The sequence below is a fragment of the Pinus tabuliformis genome, chromosome 8, assembly GCF_031772625.1.
Source record: "Pinus tabuliformis cultivar Carrire ecotype Pingquan chromosome 8, CPIR1, whole genome shotgun sequence".
In the NCBI taxonomy this organism is placed as follows: domain Eukaryota; kingdom Viridiplantae; phylum Streptophyta; class Pinopsida; order Pinales; family Pinaceae; genus Pinus; species Pinus tabuliformis.
Genome location: NC_142294.1, coordinates 1,482,881,029 through 1,482,895,986, shown reverse-complemented (window position 1 = coordinate 1,482,895,986; position 14,958 = coordinate 1,482,881,029). Strand labels below are relative to the sequence as shown.

Below are 14,958 nucleotides of genomic sequence, written 5' to 3'. Positions count from 1 at the left end.
GGCTCGTCCAGTTGGAATGACTTCCCGCCTATGTTAAACCCTAAAGGGTTATCCTCAGCTCATTTTCACTCTGTCTTTCTACTGTTACACTCTCCGCGTTGCTGTGGCGATGCTCACTGTGCGTTAACCCAACGAACCCTTTGCTCCGTCACTGGTTATAGTTCTGTTTGAGATGCGAATCCTTCACCTTCACCGCTGTCTTCAATGGTTTTGTTCGGAAGTCTGTGGTAAGTGGTTTATATTCTCATGGGTTCTGTGAAGAAGTCCTTTTGGTTTTCAACTTCTGAGCTTTAGTTCTGTGCAGGTGTTTGCAACCACGAGACTGTCACTCTTCCGAACTCTACCTGGCCTCGAGGTAAGCTCTCGTGCTATGTTTTACCCTTCTCTGTCACCTGTTGTCGACACTTACAGGTTTTTGTGCATTTCAGCTTGTGGAACTGGTCTCTGTCTCAGCAATCTCCGTCGACCCTTGGGTAAGTTCGCAATTCCTTTCCACTCGCACCTTGCTGCCCTTTCCTTCTCTTAATTTGATGTTGGTTCTGGTTGGTAAACGCACTAAATCAAATTGTTGTTCTGTGCAGGTTGGCTAGGAGACCTGCTCACGAGGGTTTCAAGCTTGCAGTCTTCGATTTTCTCCAACCCTGGTACCCTTTGTAACCGGGTAGGGTTTACTCCTGCTCCAGCATTTCTATAGTTTGTTCAATGTGGAGTTAGCTGTAGTTTTCTGTTGCTTAAGTTCTATAGGGTTAGCCGTGCCCCTTTGCCGGCGTTTACAGTCTCTGGGTTTTGTCCCTTTGCGTCATTATACGGTCTCAATGCAACAAGGTTTTGGAACTTGTATTGTTACGGCGGTGCCGGGTTTAATACATGGTTCTGTGTTATTTGTCGAACTTTCTGTATGTAAAGACTTATGAAATGCTCTATTAATAGAAACAGTATGGTTTGAACTGTTACCTCTTCTTTAATAGCTGTTATATTTGATTTGTGAATGGCCGTGTTGCTCCTTGTATTTGGCTTGCGGGTTCTGTGCTGTTACGACTGCAACCTGGGCTTGCTTTGATGCCTGTGTCGTTCTTTATTCTTGTAATACTCTGCATGCATATACTGTTAAGTATGACCGCCTTACGCTGCCTTGCCTGCGTGTTAGTTCTGATAATATAGATTATGGTTTTGACTCGATGCCTGTAACGCTCCAGAATTCCTAGTTACAGTATAAAAATTTCGTTCTATCTCAATTCATTTCTAAAAACAACAAATGCTCAGTAATGCTTAGATGTACAATATGGAAAAGATAATTAACAGTAGATTATCTCAGAAAAGAAACCAATGTTTCTGTTACAGAGGGTTTGGAATATTGTCTTGCTGTTTCTTCTTATTTCGTTATGAGGTGAACCAAAAAGTTCTTGTTACATTCGTCCTTTTCATTTTTAAACTACTTGGAATATAACTGTCTACAAACTAAATTCTGTAACTGTCATTTGCTTCTTTAAACAAAAGGTTAACTAAACAGTTTTTGGTTTCCTAATTTAACAACCAGTAACTTAACTTGTTCTGAAAAAAAAAAAAAAAAAAAAAAAAATGAACCATAATTAACAAAAGACAACAACCAGTTTTTCCTTTGATGACCTGTCCAACCACTCTTGGAGTCGTGTCCTGTTTCATCGTGTGTCAGTCATCGATCTTCTGTCTCCTCGGAGCTGGATGCTCCTGCATCAGGCTCCCGGGGTGGCAAAAAGTCATGGCTCCGTTCCATGAGGTCGTCAACAGAATAGCCCGCTTTAGTTATCTGCGCTGCGTTGAGCCAAGAACTGTCCTCTATTGGACGGTTCCGCCACTTGACCAAATATCGCAGATACTCTTTCCTGCGCGTGCGTCTAGCTACCTGTGTATCCAGAATTCCTTCGATCTCAAGGGGTGGTGCCTTTGGTAATTGTCTTGTCCAAGAATCTTCCTCATAGCTGTCTTTCTGTGGCACTGTAGTTGCTGTATCATTCTCTGAGTTGGCGACATAGGGAAACAGATCTGCCACGTTAAAAATGGGAGAAATTCCAATCTCGGGTGGCAACTGTATTTCGTAAGCGTTCGCAGAAAATTTGCGAATGATTTTGCAGGGGCCAATCTTCTTGGATTTTAGCTTGTTGTACTCCCGCTTCGGGAACCTCTCCTTACGTAAATACGCAAGGACTTCATCCCCAACATTAAACTGAACTTCCCGACGCTTTGTGTCAGCTCGCTGCTTGTATTTCTGACTGCTGTCCTGCAATTTCAGTTTGACTTGTTCGTGTAAATTGCTCATTGCTTGAGCGAATTCTTCCCCATCAGCGCTCCGTTTCTCGAGTTTCCCCAAATCCCGTAATTCATGCACTCCTCGCAGATGCATGCCGTACAAAATCTGGAACGGACTGTAACCGGTGCTGCGGTTAGGTGAATCGTTGTACGCGAATTCTGCTTGAGCAAGTACACGGTCCCATGTCCGGGAATTTCCTCCTGTCAAACTGCGAAGTAAGTTCCCTAGGCTTTTGTTCACGACTTCCGTCTGACCATCAGTCTGCGGATGATAAGCAGAGCTGAACTGCAATTGAGTATTTAACTTTTTCCACAGAGTTCTCCAAAAGTGACCAGTAAACTTTACATCCCGATCAGAGATGATGGATTTCGGGAGTCCATGTAACCGAACGACTTCAGTAAAGAATAGGTGTGCTATATAGGTAGCGTCGCTGGTTTTCCTGCAAGGTACAAAATGTGCCATTTTTGAGAATCGGTCAACTACAACCATGACTGAATCGAAGCCCCGTTGTGTCTTCGGTAAACCCAAAACGAAGTCCATGCTCACTGAATCCCATGGTCGACTCGGAATCGGCAATGGCGAGTAAAGACCAGTGTTTTGACTATGACCCTTTGCTAGCTGACAAACTCTGCATCTGCTCACGTACCTCTGCACATCTCGTTGCAGTTTCGGCCAAAAATAAAAGTGATGTACTTGAGCAACCGTCTTGTCGATACCAAAGTGTCCAGCCAGTCCTCCACTGTGCTTCTCCTGTATTATATTTTCCCGCATAGAACAGTTGGGTATACACAGTTGTCCTCCTTTAAACAGCAGTCCTTCCTGCAGATTATAATCTAGCCACATGCTATCATTCCTTAACAAAGGGTTTTGACAGGCTTCATATGCCTCCCCAAATTCGGTATCAGTTTGATACAACTCCTTCAAATGCTCAAAACCCAAAACTTGCATTGTGCTTTCCTGCAGAAGCAATGTTCTTCTGCTCAGTGCATCTGCCACCTTATTCGCTTGGCCACTAATGTGCTTTAATACGAATGTAAAATTCTGCAGATACTCCACCCAAGCTGCATGTTTGTGGTTCAATTTATGCTGTTGCATAATATACTGCAAGGCAGAATTATCTGTAAACAAAACAAACTCATCTCCCAGTAGATAATGCCGCCAATGCTTCAACGCTTGTATGATTGCATAAAATTCTTTGTCGTAGGTTGAGTACTTCTGCCTGCTCTCATTTAGCTTTTCACTGAAGAAAGCGACCGGTCTGTCCTCCTGACTAAGGACTGCTCCAATGGCTGTCCCACTGGCATCACAACGAACTTGAAAAAGTTTGTTGAAATCTGGCAGTCTCAATATAGGTCTTTCAGTAATCTTTTTCTTCAAAGTTTGAAAACTACTTTCTGCCGCTTCAGTCCAGTGAAAAGGCTGATTTGCCTTCTTGATCGTGTCCAACATAGGTGCGCAAATCTCGCTGAAATTTCTGATAAATTTCCTGTAAAAACTGGCTAGTCCATGGAAACTCCGGACTTCAAATAAACTCTTTGGTGACGGCCAGCTAACTATAGCTGCCACCTTTTCCGGATCCATTTTTAGCTCATTTTCTGCAATAACAAACCCCAAATACACTAGTTCTCGCTGAAAAAAGGTGCACTTTTTCAGATTAATCAGCAGCTTGTTTTGCTGCAGCTTCCTCAACACACTCTGTAAATGCCTGAAATGATCCTCTTTAGTCCTGCTAAAAATCAAAATATCATCCAGGTAAACTATCACGAATTTCCCATTAAACTCCTTCAATACCTCATTCATCAAACGCATGAATGTGCTGGGAGCGTTACTCAATCCAAATGGCATCACCAGCCACTCATATAAGCCTTCGTTTGTCTTGAAAGCTGTCTTCCACTCATCGCCTTCTCGTATTCGAATCTGGTGATATCCACTCTTCAGGTCAATTTTTGAGAAATAGGCTGCCCCACTCAAACAATCCATCATATCGTCCATCCTCGGTAAGGGAAACCTGTACCTGACAGTAATTTTGTTTATGGCTCTGGAGTCTGTGCACATTCGCCATTCTCCTCCCTTCTTTGGAGCCAAAACAGTCGGTACTGCACAAGGGCTCATACTCTCTCGAATCAACCCTTTATCAAGTAGCTCCTGAACTTGCTTCCTAATTTCCTCATGATCCTTGGGACTCATGCGGTAAGCAGCCTTATTTGGTAAGCTTGCACCTGGTATAAAGTCAATACAATGACTAATACCCCTCCTTGGTGGTAACTCATTGGGAAGATCATCCACCACAATGTCCCCAAATTCTTGCAGTAACTGCTGAACTTCCTCAGGTAAATCTGATAGCTGTGTGTGTAATACTACTGCCTTTGGTCTCCTTATGACAGCAAAATTGATTTCGCTGTCCTCAATCTGTTTCACGAACTCCTTTCCTCCCAACAGCAATGCCTTCACTCCACTTGCCTCTGCTGTATTTTCTTCCTTGATGGGTACAAGCGTGTGCTTAATCCCATCTTTAACAAACTTGTAGCAATTCTTTTTCCCGTCATGAACTGCACTTCTATCGAACTGCCAAGGTCGTCCCAACAGTAAGTGACAGACATCCATTGGCATGACATCACAAAGGATCTTATCCTTGTACTTACCAATCTGAAATTCTACTTCACATTGTTCGTCGACTAACAGCTGATGTCCTTTCTGCAGCCATGACACTTTGTAGGGTGTAGGGTGCTTTAATTTCTTCAATCCCAACTTTTCTACCATCTCCACCGCCACAAGATTGTCCGTACTCCCACTATCAATAATCAATTTGCAGCACTTGCCCCGCGACTTGCAGACAGTGCGGAACAAAGCTTTACGCTGATATGGTTCTGCAATCTCCTTTGCTGGCTTCAACAACATTTTGTTCAACACCAAAGCTTCACCTGTCTCCGGTGCATTTTCTGCTTCCTGAGGTGTTGTCTCAGCTTCCTCTGTCTGAACAACATAAGTTCCTCTTCCGCCTGCTGGTTCAGCTTCAGGACATTCATAAGACTTGTGCCCCCATTTGTGGCAGCGATAGCACTGGACAGCTCCCCTGCCCCGACCATTTCCTCGCCCTCGCTGAGGTGGTCGTCCTCCTCTCGTGCTATTGTCTTTTTCTGTCGCTCCAGCAGATTTAGAGCTGCTGCTTTCTTCACTTGGACCTGTACCTCGGCCTCTTCCAAACACCTTACCCTTTCCCCTGCCAGTTCCACCTCCTCTCCTGGCATTCTGCTTCCGGTTAATCTTTTCTTCTGCCTTCAGTGCAAACTGATAGGCTTCTTCCATTGTCCGGGGTGAAAGGATACCAATTTCATCTAAGATTTCCCCCCTTAAGCCATTCACAAATCTGGCTGTTTTCTCCGGGGTGTCCTCCACATATCCTGCTCGCAAATTTAACTTGTAGAACTCTTCTGTAAATTCTTTCACAGTCATTCCCCTCTGCTTCAAGTTCTGTACCTGCCTGTACAGCATAATCTGATAATCCTGTGGTAAGAATTTCTCTTTCAGTTTGGCCTCCATTGTAGACCATTTCTTTATAGGCTGTTTGTTAAGCCTCCTCCGTTCCGCCTGAACGCTGTCCCACCACAAGGACGCATGTTCTTTCAACTTGGTGGCGGCGAACTTCACCTGCTTATCTTCGCTGGTTTCCTCAAATTCAAAATACTTGTTGACTTCACTTAACCAATCCAACAACACGTCTGCGGACAGGCTTCCGTCATAAGTCGACAACTCATGTTTTGGCTTATGACTTGACAGCAAAACCGACTTCAACAGTCTAAATTCTGGTGTCACCCCCTCTAATTCCTCCTCTGGTTCTGCCTCATCTTCATCACTGTTATCTGCTGGGTTTCTTCTTCCCCCAGTTTCTATTGCTTCTAAACGTTCTCGCAAGACACGGATCTCATCACGGAGTCCTTCTTCTGCAACCCTCCGGACTCTTCCTCTTCCCCTTCCTCTTCCTCTTCTGCCAACCTCCATCTTCTTTTACTCAAAACCTGCTCTGATACCACTTATGATGGCCCAGCCCTGGTGACGTGGACACAGCCACGTGACTCACCTCAGTCCCACGTGGTCACTTGTGCGCGGACAAATATCTACCCCCAATCCGAGGCGCATTTACAACACTTATCTGCCGGTTTTTGGGTATGGTCACCGGCTCGTCCAGTTGGAATGACTTCCCGCCTATGTTAAACCCTAAAGGGTTATCCTTAGCTCATTTTCACTCTGTCATTCTACTGTTGCACTCTCCGCGTTGCTGTGGCGATGCTCACTGTGCGATAGCCCAACGAACCCTTTGCTCCGTCACTGGTTACAGTTCTGTTTGAAATGCGAATCCTTCACCTTCGCTGCTGTCTTCAATGGTTTTGTTCGGAAGTCTGTGGTAAGTGGTTTATATTTTCATGGATTCTGTGTAGAAGTCTTTTTGGTTTTCAACTTCTGAGCTTTAGTTCTGTACAGGTGTTTGCGACCACGAAACTGCCGCTCTTCCGAACTCTATCTGCCCTCGAGGTAAGCTCTCGTGCTATGTTTTACCCTTCTCTGTCACCTGTTGTCGACACTTACAGGTTTTTGTGCATTCTCAGCTTGTGGAACTGGGTTCTGTCTCAGCAATCTCCGTCGACCCTTGGGTAAGTTCGCAGTTCCTTTCCACTCGCACCTTGCTGCTCTTTCGTTCTCTTAGATTGATATTGGTTCTGGTTGGTAAACGGACTAACTCAAATTGTTTTTCTGTGCAGGTTGACTAGGAGACCTGCTCACGAGGGTTTCAAGTTTGCAGTCTTCGATTTCTTCCAACCCTGGTACCCTTTGTAACCGGGTAGGGTTTACTCCTGCTCCAGCATTTCTATAGTTTGTACAATGTGGATTTAGCTGTAGTTTTCTGTTGCTTAAGTTCTGTAGGGTTAGCCGGGCCCCTTTGTTGGCGTTTACAGTCTCTGGGTTTCGTCCCTTTGTGTCATTATATGACCTCTATGCACAAGGTTTTGGAACTTGTATTGTTACGGCGGTGCCGGGTTTAATATATGGTTCTGTGTTATTTGTCGAACTGTTTGTATATAAAGACTTATGAAATGCTCTATTAATGGAATCAGTGTGGTTTGAACTGTTACCTCTCTTTAATAGCTGTTGTATTTGATTTGTGAACGGCCGTGTTGCTCCTTGTATTTGCTTGCGGGTTCTGTTCTGTTACGGCCGCAACCTGGGCTTGCTTCGATGCCTGTGTCGTTCTTTATTCTTGTAATACTTTGTATGCATATGCTGTTAAGCTTGACCGCCTTACGCTGCCTTGCCTGCGTGTTAGTTCTGATAATATAGATTATGGTTTTGACTCGATGCCTGTAACGCTCCAGAATTCCTAGTTACAGTATAAAAATTTCGTTCTATCTCAATTCATTTCTAAAAACAACAAATGCTCAGTAATGCTTAGATGTACAATATGGAAAAGATAATTAACAGTAGATTATCTCAGAAAAGAAACCAATGTTTCTGTTACAGAGGGTTTGGAATATTGTCTTGCTGTTTCTTCTTATTTCGTTATGAGGTGAACCAAAAAAAAAGTCCTTGTTACATTCGTCCTTTTCATTTTTAAACTACTTGGAATATAACTGTCTATTCTGTAACTGTCATTTGCTTCTTTAAATAAAAGGTTAACTAAACAGTTTTTAGTTTCCTAATTTAACAACCAGTAACTTACTTGTTCTGAAAAAAAAAAAAAAAAAAAAAAAGAAATGAACCATAATTAACAAAAGACAACAACCAGTTTTTCCTTTGATGACCTGTCCAACCACTCTTGGAGTCGTGTCCTGTTTCATCGTGTGTCAGTCATCGATCTTCTGTCTCCTCGGAGCTGGATGCTCCTGCATCACTCATATATATATATATATATATATGCTCCTCCTGCGAAAAAATATTTCACTCGACACCGTTCTCGCTTATTTAAAATCATGGGTCTATCGTGATTAATTTATACTGGAGCAGTGACCAAAAACTTAGTTGCCCCGTGCCAAACAGTGTTTGTTTTCCAAATTTAGGTTTTGCGAAGGTTATTGAAAATGGGGGGCCCGTTTTCAGAACCAGTTGCCATGGCGGCTGCACTGATGACATTAGTGCACATTCTATTTATATATATATTTTGTGGGCCAGTACAAATTTAAGGTCTTTCGCTGGTGTTGTCCAGATGAGTTGGATTTATGTCCAAAGTCATGGTGGTCTATCTACATTGCTTTCAGACTTGTAGAGTGGCTGTATCGTATCATTCTCCAGCTGAGCGATTTAAAAGTTGGACTCCCGATGGATGGAGACCCCGACGATATTGGTAAAGCTAAAATAAACGATGAGGGGATATGTAATGCTATTTAACAATAAAATGCACCGGCATTAATGCATAAAATGCAAAGAAAAGATAGTGGATCACAGTTCACACTATGGAAAGCGATTGAATAAGAAAATGGATAATATTGATAGTAAATCCGGTGATTAAGAATTCAAGATTTTGATTTTAGTTGATTTTTGTACCAGTCAATTATATTAATGATTAATAAAATAATAATTGAAACAAACACGCTGTTAAATTTAGAGAAATGAAACCAGCTGCCATGGCGGCAGATGAATGCATATCCTATATAATTTGTTTTGTGGGCCAGTACGGATGTAAGGTCGGTCGCTGCTGCGCAAATTATTCTATATAATTTGTTTTGTGGGCCACCGCACATATTTTATATATATATATATATGCACAGTGCGATTTTAAGGATTTTGATTGAAAGAAAAAAAGACAGTGGATCACAGTTCAGGCTTTGGAAAGGGATTGAATAAGAAAATGGATAATATGGATACTAAATCGGGTGATTAAGATTTCAAGATTTTGGATTTTGAATAGAAACAAAAGATAGTGGATCACAGTTCACACTTTGGAAATGGATTGAATAAGAAAATGGATAATATGGATACTAATGTGATGATTAAAAATTCAAGATTTTGGATTTTGATTTTAACTGATTTTTGTATCAGCTAACGGTGAAAGAGAATTTTGTGTTTTTGGGATGATTAAAATTAATTTGTAAAATATAAAATTTAAAGATTATTATATGTTTGGTTTTTGTTATTTTATTAGTTTAGATAAATAAACTAAAAGTAAGATAAGATTTAGTATACGAAAAAATTAGTAGAATTTTTTGGGTAAAAAAAATATAATTAAAAATTTAAATTAATTATAATGATTTAATATAGTTTAAATTATATATTTTATGATAGTTTTAATTTATTTCAATTATTATAGTTCAAGTGAGATATGTGTAATTTTTTTTCAAATTTTGATCTTTATGTATCATAGGTTTAGAGATCAGATGTACTTAATATGTCATATATCAACTTTATGTTGACAATAAAAGGAATTACATGGCACCCTCAAACTAAGTAACACATCATAAAATGTTTAACCAACCACCGTGTTTCCAGAGGGATCAAACGGCAATAGGTACAAACATTTCTCTAATTTTTATCCCTTTTAGTGCAATAAATTGATAGTTAATACAACAATTCTTAACATGTCACTTGTGAACTCTATATTAATTGCCACATGTTAACTCCATGTTAGGCAAGGAAGAATTACACATCTCCTTTATACTAGGTTGTAGGAAGTGCTTTTCCACACAATTAGGTGATGTCTAATGAAAATTTTATGTATTTTTTAGGATTATTTGGGCTGGTGCATAAAGTAAACAGAGTTGAGAAAAGATGAGATATGAGGGTTATTAACCTTTTCTTCCTTTAATGCCTATCTAGTGATGGATTAACATGACAAAATGTTTACTATTATAAACAATCAACTTTATAGAAGTTCAAGACTATATTGCTAGAAGTGTAGAAGTGATTAAGTGCTTGTTCAATTCAAACGAGTGTCACAAAGGTGGCAAGAAAATTGTCTACTTAAGCAATTAGGTGTAAGATAAACACATTGAAAGAACGATAAATTAGTATAATATATAGGTAACAATGAACAATATAAGTAAAGTCACAAACCACAATTCCAAAGTTTTTCGATTATACATCAATCATCGATACAAAAGAATGAATTACAATAAATGACAAGAATTAAAATGTTGTCATTTTTTTTGTAACTTAAGTCATGAAAACCATTGTACTAAGCTCGTTCTCACAAGAAGTACAATGACAAGTTTGGTCGAAACTTGCCTAACTTATGAAACCGTTTACAAGTGTAACAACACATATTTATGTGTTTTAATCATCAAATGATTTGAATGAGGTATACATAATAATTGACTTTAGACATTATCGTTGAAGTTAATTGATCCCTCCAATCCTAGAATAAGGTTGAATAAGGTGTGCGTTAACTTGATTCAAATTGATTTTTAACATAAAACCTAGATAAATTTAGCTAACTTTAATCATTTAATTAAATAGACTTAGTAATTATCCTATAAATTGATTTTTAACATAAAACCTAAATAAATTTAGCTAATTTTAATTACTTAATTAAAAATCATCCTATAACACTTTATTAATATATACTAAATTATTAATAAAATAATATACTAAAACCAAAATTCAAATTACCATTTGTAGTACATTAAAAATATTGAAGACTAAATTATGAAATCATTCTTACTCAATGAAAACATAAAAATAATTATACACCAAACATACGAAACAATAATGTGACAACCAAATAACTATATTCACAATATTTGAATGATTGAAAAAACTTTATGCACATCAAAATTAGTACCTTGTATAGATTAGTCAACCCCTTAAGAACAAGCAGAAGGTATAAATTGAGTTTTCCAATAATATCAAAATTATCTACTAAAGAATTTAAAAATTTGAAAAAACATTACACACATCAATATTAGTATGGTGTATATCTTAGTGAACCCCTTGGAAAGTATAATTGAGTTTCCAATGGTATCAAAATTACTACTAAAGAATAGCATTTTGGTTTATCATTTAAAAAACCAGAAAAAAAAGTAACTTTGGTTGCAGTCACTTAAGAATCAAGTAATTTTGTGTAGCCTTATAATATATGACATTATCATGTAAATGATATAAATCGAAGGTTTTTCTATGTTAAATTTTGTAGGGATGTCCGCTATATACTTTAACTATGCGGTACATTAAAAATGTATGGTTGTTCTTATATATATATGGCTGTAACAACTTAAAATTAAAACTTAAATATATGCATTTCAAATACGGTTACAAGTTAAGTAAAACGTGTTATCACCATAGTGCTTCATAATGATAGAGATTGATTTAAGATGATATATTTAATTTTTCATATTGAAAACAATTTATATAAAAACATGATAAAAATGTAGTTATAGTAAATATAAAATTTACAAAGTCCACATACCAATACAAAAAGTGTGCATATACAAATGAAAAAATCCAAATACCAATAACAAAAGTGTGTAGGTCTAATCTTTAGAACGAAACTTGTTATTAAAGAGAGAAAATGTGATTGTACTAAATATAAAAATAGAAGGATATTAATAACGAAATTATCTGACTAAGTTATTTTTGTTTAACAATTTTTAATATTTTTTTTATTAGATTGAGTTTATCTTGTTTGGGTTTATTTTTTTTTTATAAAATTAGGATTCTTTCATAATGGGATGTTCTTATCAGAATTATCGGAAATTTAATCTAGTTTTTGAAATAGTTTAATTCTTTTAAAAGTGGTTTCTATCTTGAACCTCTCTCCATAACACTTAAACATAAGACTTAATTGTGACTAAATCCCGCTCAAACCAACTAATCAATACCTCATAGGTCTAACAAAACTTATTATTACAAAAAGGAATCAATACAGAAAATAAATTTCCTTTTCACTATCAAAATCTTCTATTACATCACTTAAAAAAAATCATCTATAAAATATTTTGAACAATTAGAAGTGTATAAAACCCCTATTCCTTGATTTGAACATTACTATCTGAAATTTAACTTTCCCAACAACTTTCTTTCTTTCCCTTTTCCATACAACTCTACCTCAAAATTTCTGCCTAACTCTTTGTTAAATATGAATCAGGAAGAAATGGAATGAAATATGTATTAGGAAAATTCTGTAACATATTAGCTCACACTCCAAAACGTATTTTTATCCTCCTTGCATTTCACCTTCATATTCGCTGGCATCAAGGAAAATATCTAGTCACACTTTCTTGGGAATGATATGAAAACATCGTTCTGCATATCATTTCCCACATCATTGTCGAATCACTTGTATTTCTCACACGGAGGAGTTTGTTGCAAGGAAAATATTCTCAGGCTTCCAAAACTACTACAGCTCATGACGATCAATTTTAGGCATGGATGAGATGACATCGTCGCAATAACACAACCACAATATACCCCCAACGTTAATCAAGAACTTTCCTTGAATATTTTTAAACTAAATTCAAATTAAATCACCCAATTATAGACCAAAATAATTCAGTCTCTAGTAACAATTTTACTCACATTAAGGTATAATAATTGTTTTAAAAAATACCCAAACCAAAGTATCTCACCTTCCCCTCTTCTCAGCAATCTCGTATATATATATATATATATATATATATATATATATATATATATATATATATAGCTAAAAGAGAGGGAGATGGTTGAATCGATTCAAAATTCATGGTTATTGACAGATACAAGGTTTGGAAATTCTAGATCAAAATCCTCATTACAGGAAATTTTAGCTTAAAAGTGACCTCCTAAGGAAAAATAATAAAATAATAGTTAAGATAATAAAATAAGAGATGAATTTTGGAGGGAAGAGATGAAAACTACTTTTTTAATTGTATTTTTGGCTTATCTCCTTATAGGTTTACTCAAATTTCAAGTGTATAGACTCCTTGGATGTGGAATTAAATTCCCCATCCAATGAGTACCCATTATGCATACTTTTAAGAAGACCCACATTGACAAAAAAAATGAATATACATTAATAAAGAGTGTTGAGCACATACCCTCGGCGAGGATGGTCTGGTTGATCAACTGCGTCCTCAGATGACCTCATAAGCTCATCATGTATCTAGGACGTGTCTACATGTGATCATGAACTTATTAATATAATTTTCAATGTAATACGAACTAGAAGTTTCAATATAAATAATTATGCATAATTTGACAATAAGAGTCAAAAGTTTCATATATACATATATACCTAGTCTATGTCACGCAGGTCATGCACCCTCCAAGTTTCATGAATGGCATCATGATACATACATGTATATGTCAAAAGTTTTTCAATGTGTAAACTCACGAGAAATTCATCATCATATAAGGGCACTGGTGGGTCATGAGGAAATGGTGGTGGTCTCCTAATCTCTTCATCCAATGCAATACGTGCACTAGCCAATGACACCTGCATGTATCTCCAATAGTCTAAAGAGTGTTGAGCACATACCCTCGGCGAGGATGGTGTGGTTGATCAACTGCGTCCTCAGATGACCTCATAAGCTCATCCATGTAGCTAGGATGTGTCTACATGTGATCATGAACTTATTAATATAATTTTCAATCTAATACGAACTAGAAGTTTCAATATAAATAATTATGCATAATTTGAAAATAAGAGTCAAAAGTTTCATATATACCTAGTCTATGTCACGCAGGTCATGCACCCTCCAAGTTTCATGAATGGCATCGTGATACATACATGTATATGTCAAAAGTTTTTCAATGTGTAAACTCACAAGAAATTCATCATCATATAAGGGCACTAGTGGGTCATGAGGATATGGTGGTGGTCTCCTAATATCTTCATCCAATGCAATACGTGCACTAGCCAATGACACCTGCATGTATCTCCAATAGTCTCCCTAGTATCACCACTGAGCTTCAACAACTCCTCTAGCTTTGTGGGTAATAATAAGCTCCAAGACGGTTGTGGCAAGAATCTCAGAGGTGGTGGTACATGCCTAGGGTCCCTACGAGCCCTCTCGTGCTCATAGGTACGTTACATGGCGATTCCATAATAAAAAAAGATCTAGTATCAGTGTAATCTGATCTCATATGTAACACAAGCTCTGCATATAAATGCTTGGAAAAATAAATGGCAACTTGGTCGTGGTGGGGGAACTATTTCCAAGGTCCAATAAATCTATCATACACAAAAGGGGTTGCATTATCATTCCTCAAATATTGCAGTGGAATTAGATTTCTATGTCTAGCAAGGTGATCCAGTTGGATGTCAAACAACTCCCCATGAACATCAATGTCCTTGGCCTCTTTCACCACCTCCCAAGTGTCTATGCCTCTAACCTCATGACTCCTAATCCTATGTATGGACTATAATATATGGTTATTTGAGCTCGACCTCTGGTATGTCTCGATCAACCTATTGATGTTATCCAACATCAAAGACAATGCAAGATGAGTTGATGAATTGGCAGGTACCTTCTCTATCTATGTTGTGATCCGCATATGATGGGTCGTAACATCCTCTAATGTGATTTGAGTTGTAGCATCATGCCACGAAGGGATCGATGTTGCACTCTAATCCTCAATTTCGTCCTACTAAGGGTATGTAAATCATAAATATAATTTAACATATATATAGTTAACATACTAGCCGCATAATAAGATATACATTGAATTCAAACACATTAGTTGACGGCAATTTAAAAATTAAAGAA

At 37.9% G+C, this 14,958-nt stretch overlaps 1 protein-coding gene across 1 annotated transcript; it reads right to left on the bottom strand.

The window, feature by feature from the left end:
- Nucleotides 1-971: 971 nt before the first annotated feature.
- LOC149241424 (uncharacterized) lies at nt 972-6,286 on the bottom strand. Its single transcript, XM_089370540.1, has 5 exons — nt 4,886-6,286; nt 4,416-4,765; nt 3,842-4,013; nt 1,857-3,388; nt 972-1,182 (listed from the first exon to the last, which is right to left on the bottom strand). The coding sequence occupies exons 1-5, from the start codon at nt 6,284-6,286 to the stop codon at nt 972-974; spliced, it is 3,666 nt and encodes a 1,221-aa protein (XP_089226666.1).
- Between the last annotated feature and the right edge of the window lie 8,672 nt (nt 6,287-14,958).

Coding starts and splice junctions, on each gene's coding strand:
- LOC149241424 (XM_089370540.1), bottom strand. CDS start 6,286: ATGGAGGTTGGCAGAAGAGGAAGAGGAAGGGGAAGAGGAAGAGTCCGG. Junction 4,766..4,885: donor GTGATGTCATGCCAATGGAT/GTCTGTCACTTA, acceptor GTACCCATCAAG/GAAGAAAATACAGCAGAGGC. Junction 3,389..3,841: donor CGGAAAAGGTGGCAGCTATA/GTTAGCTGGCCG, acceptor TCTGCCTTGCAG/TATATTATGCAACAGCATAA.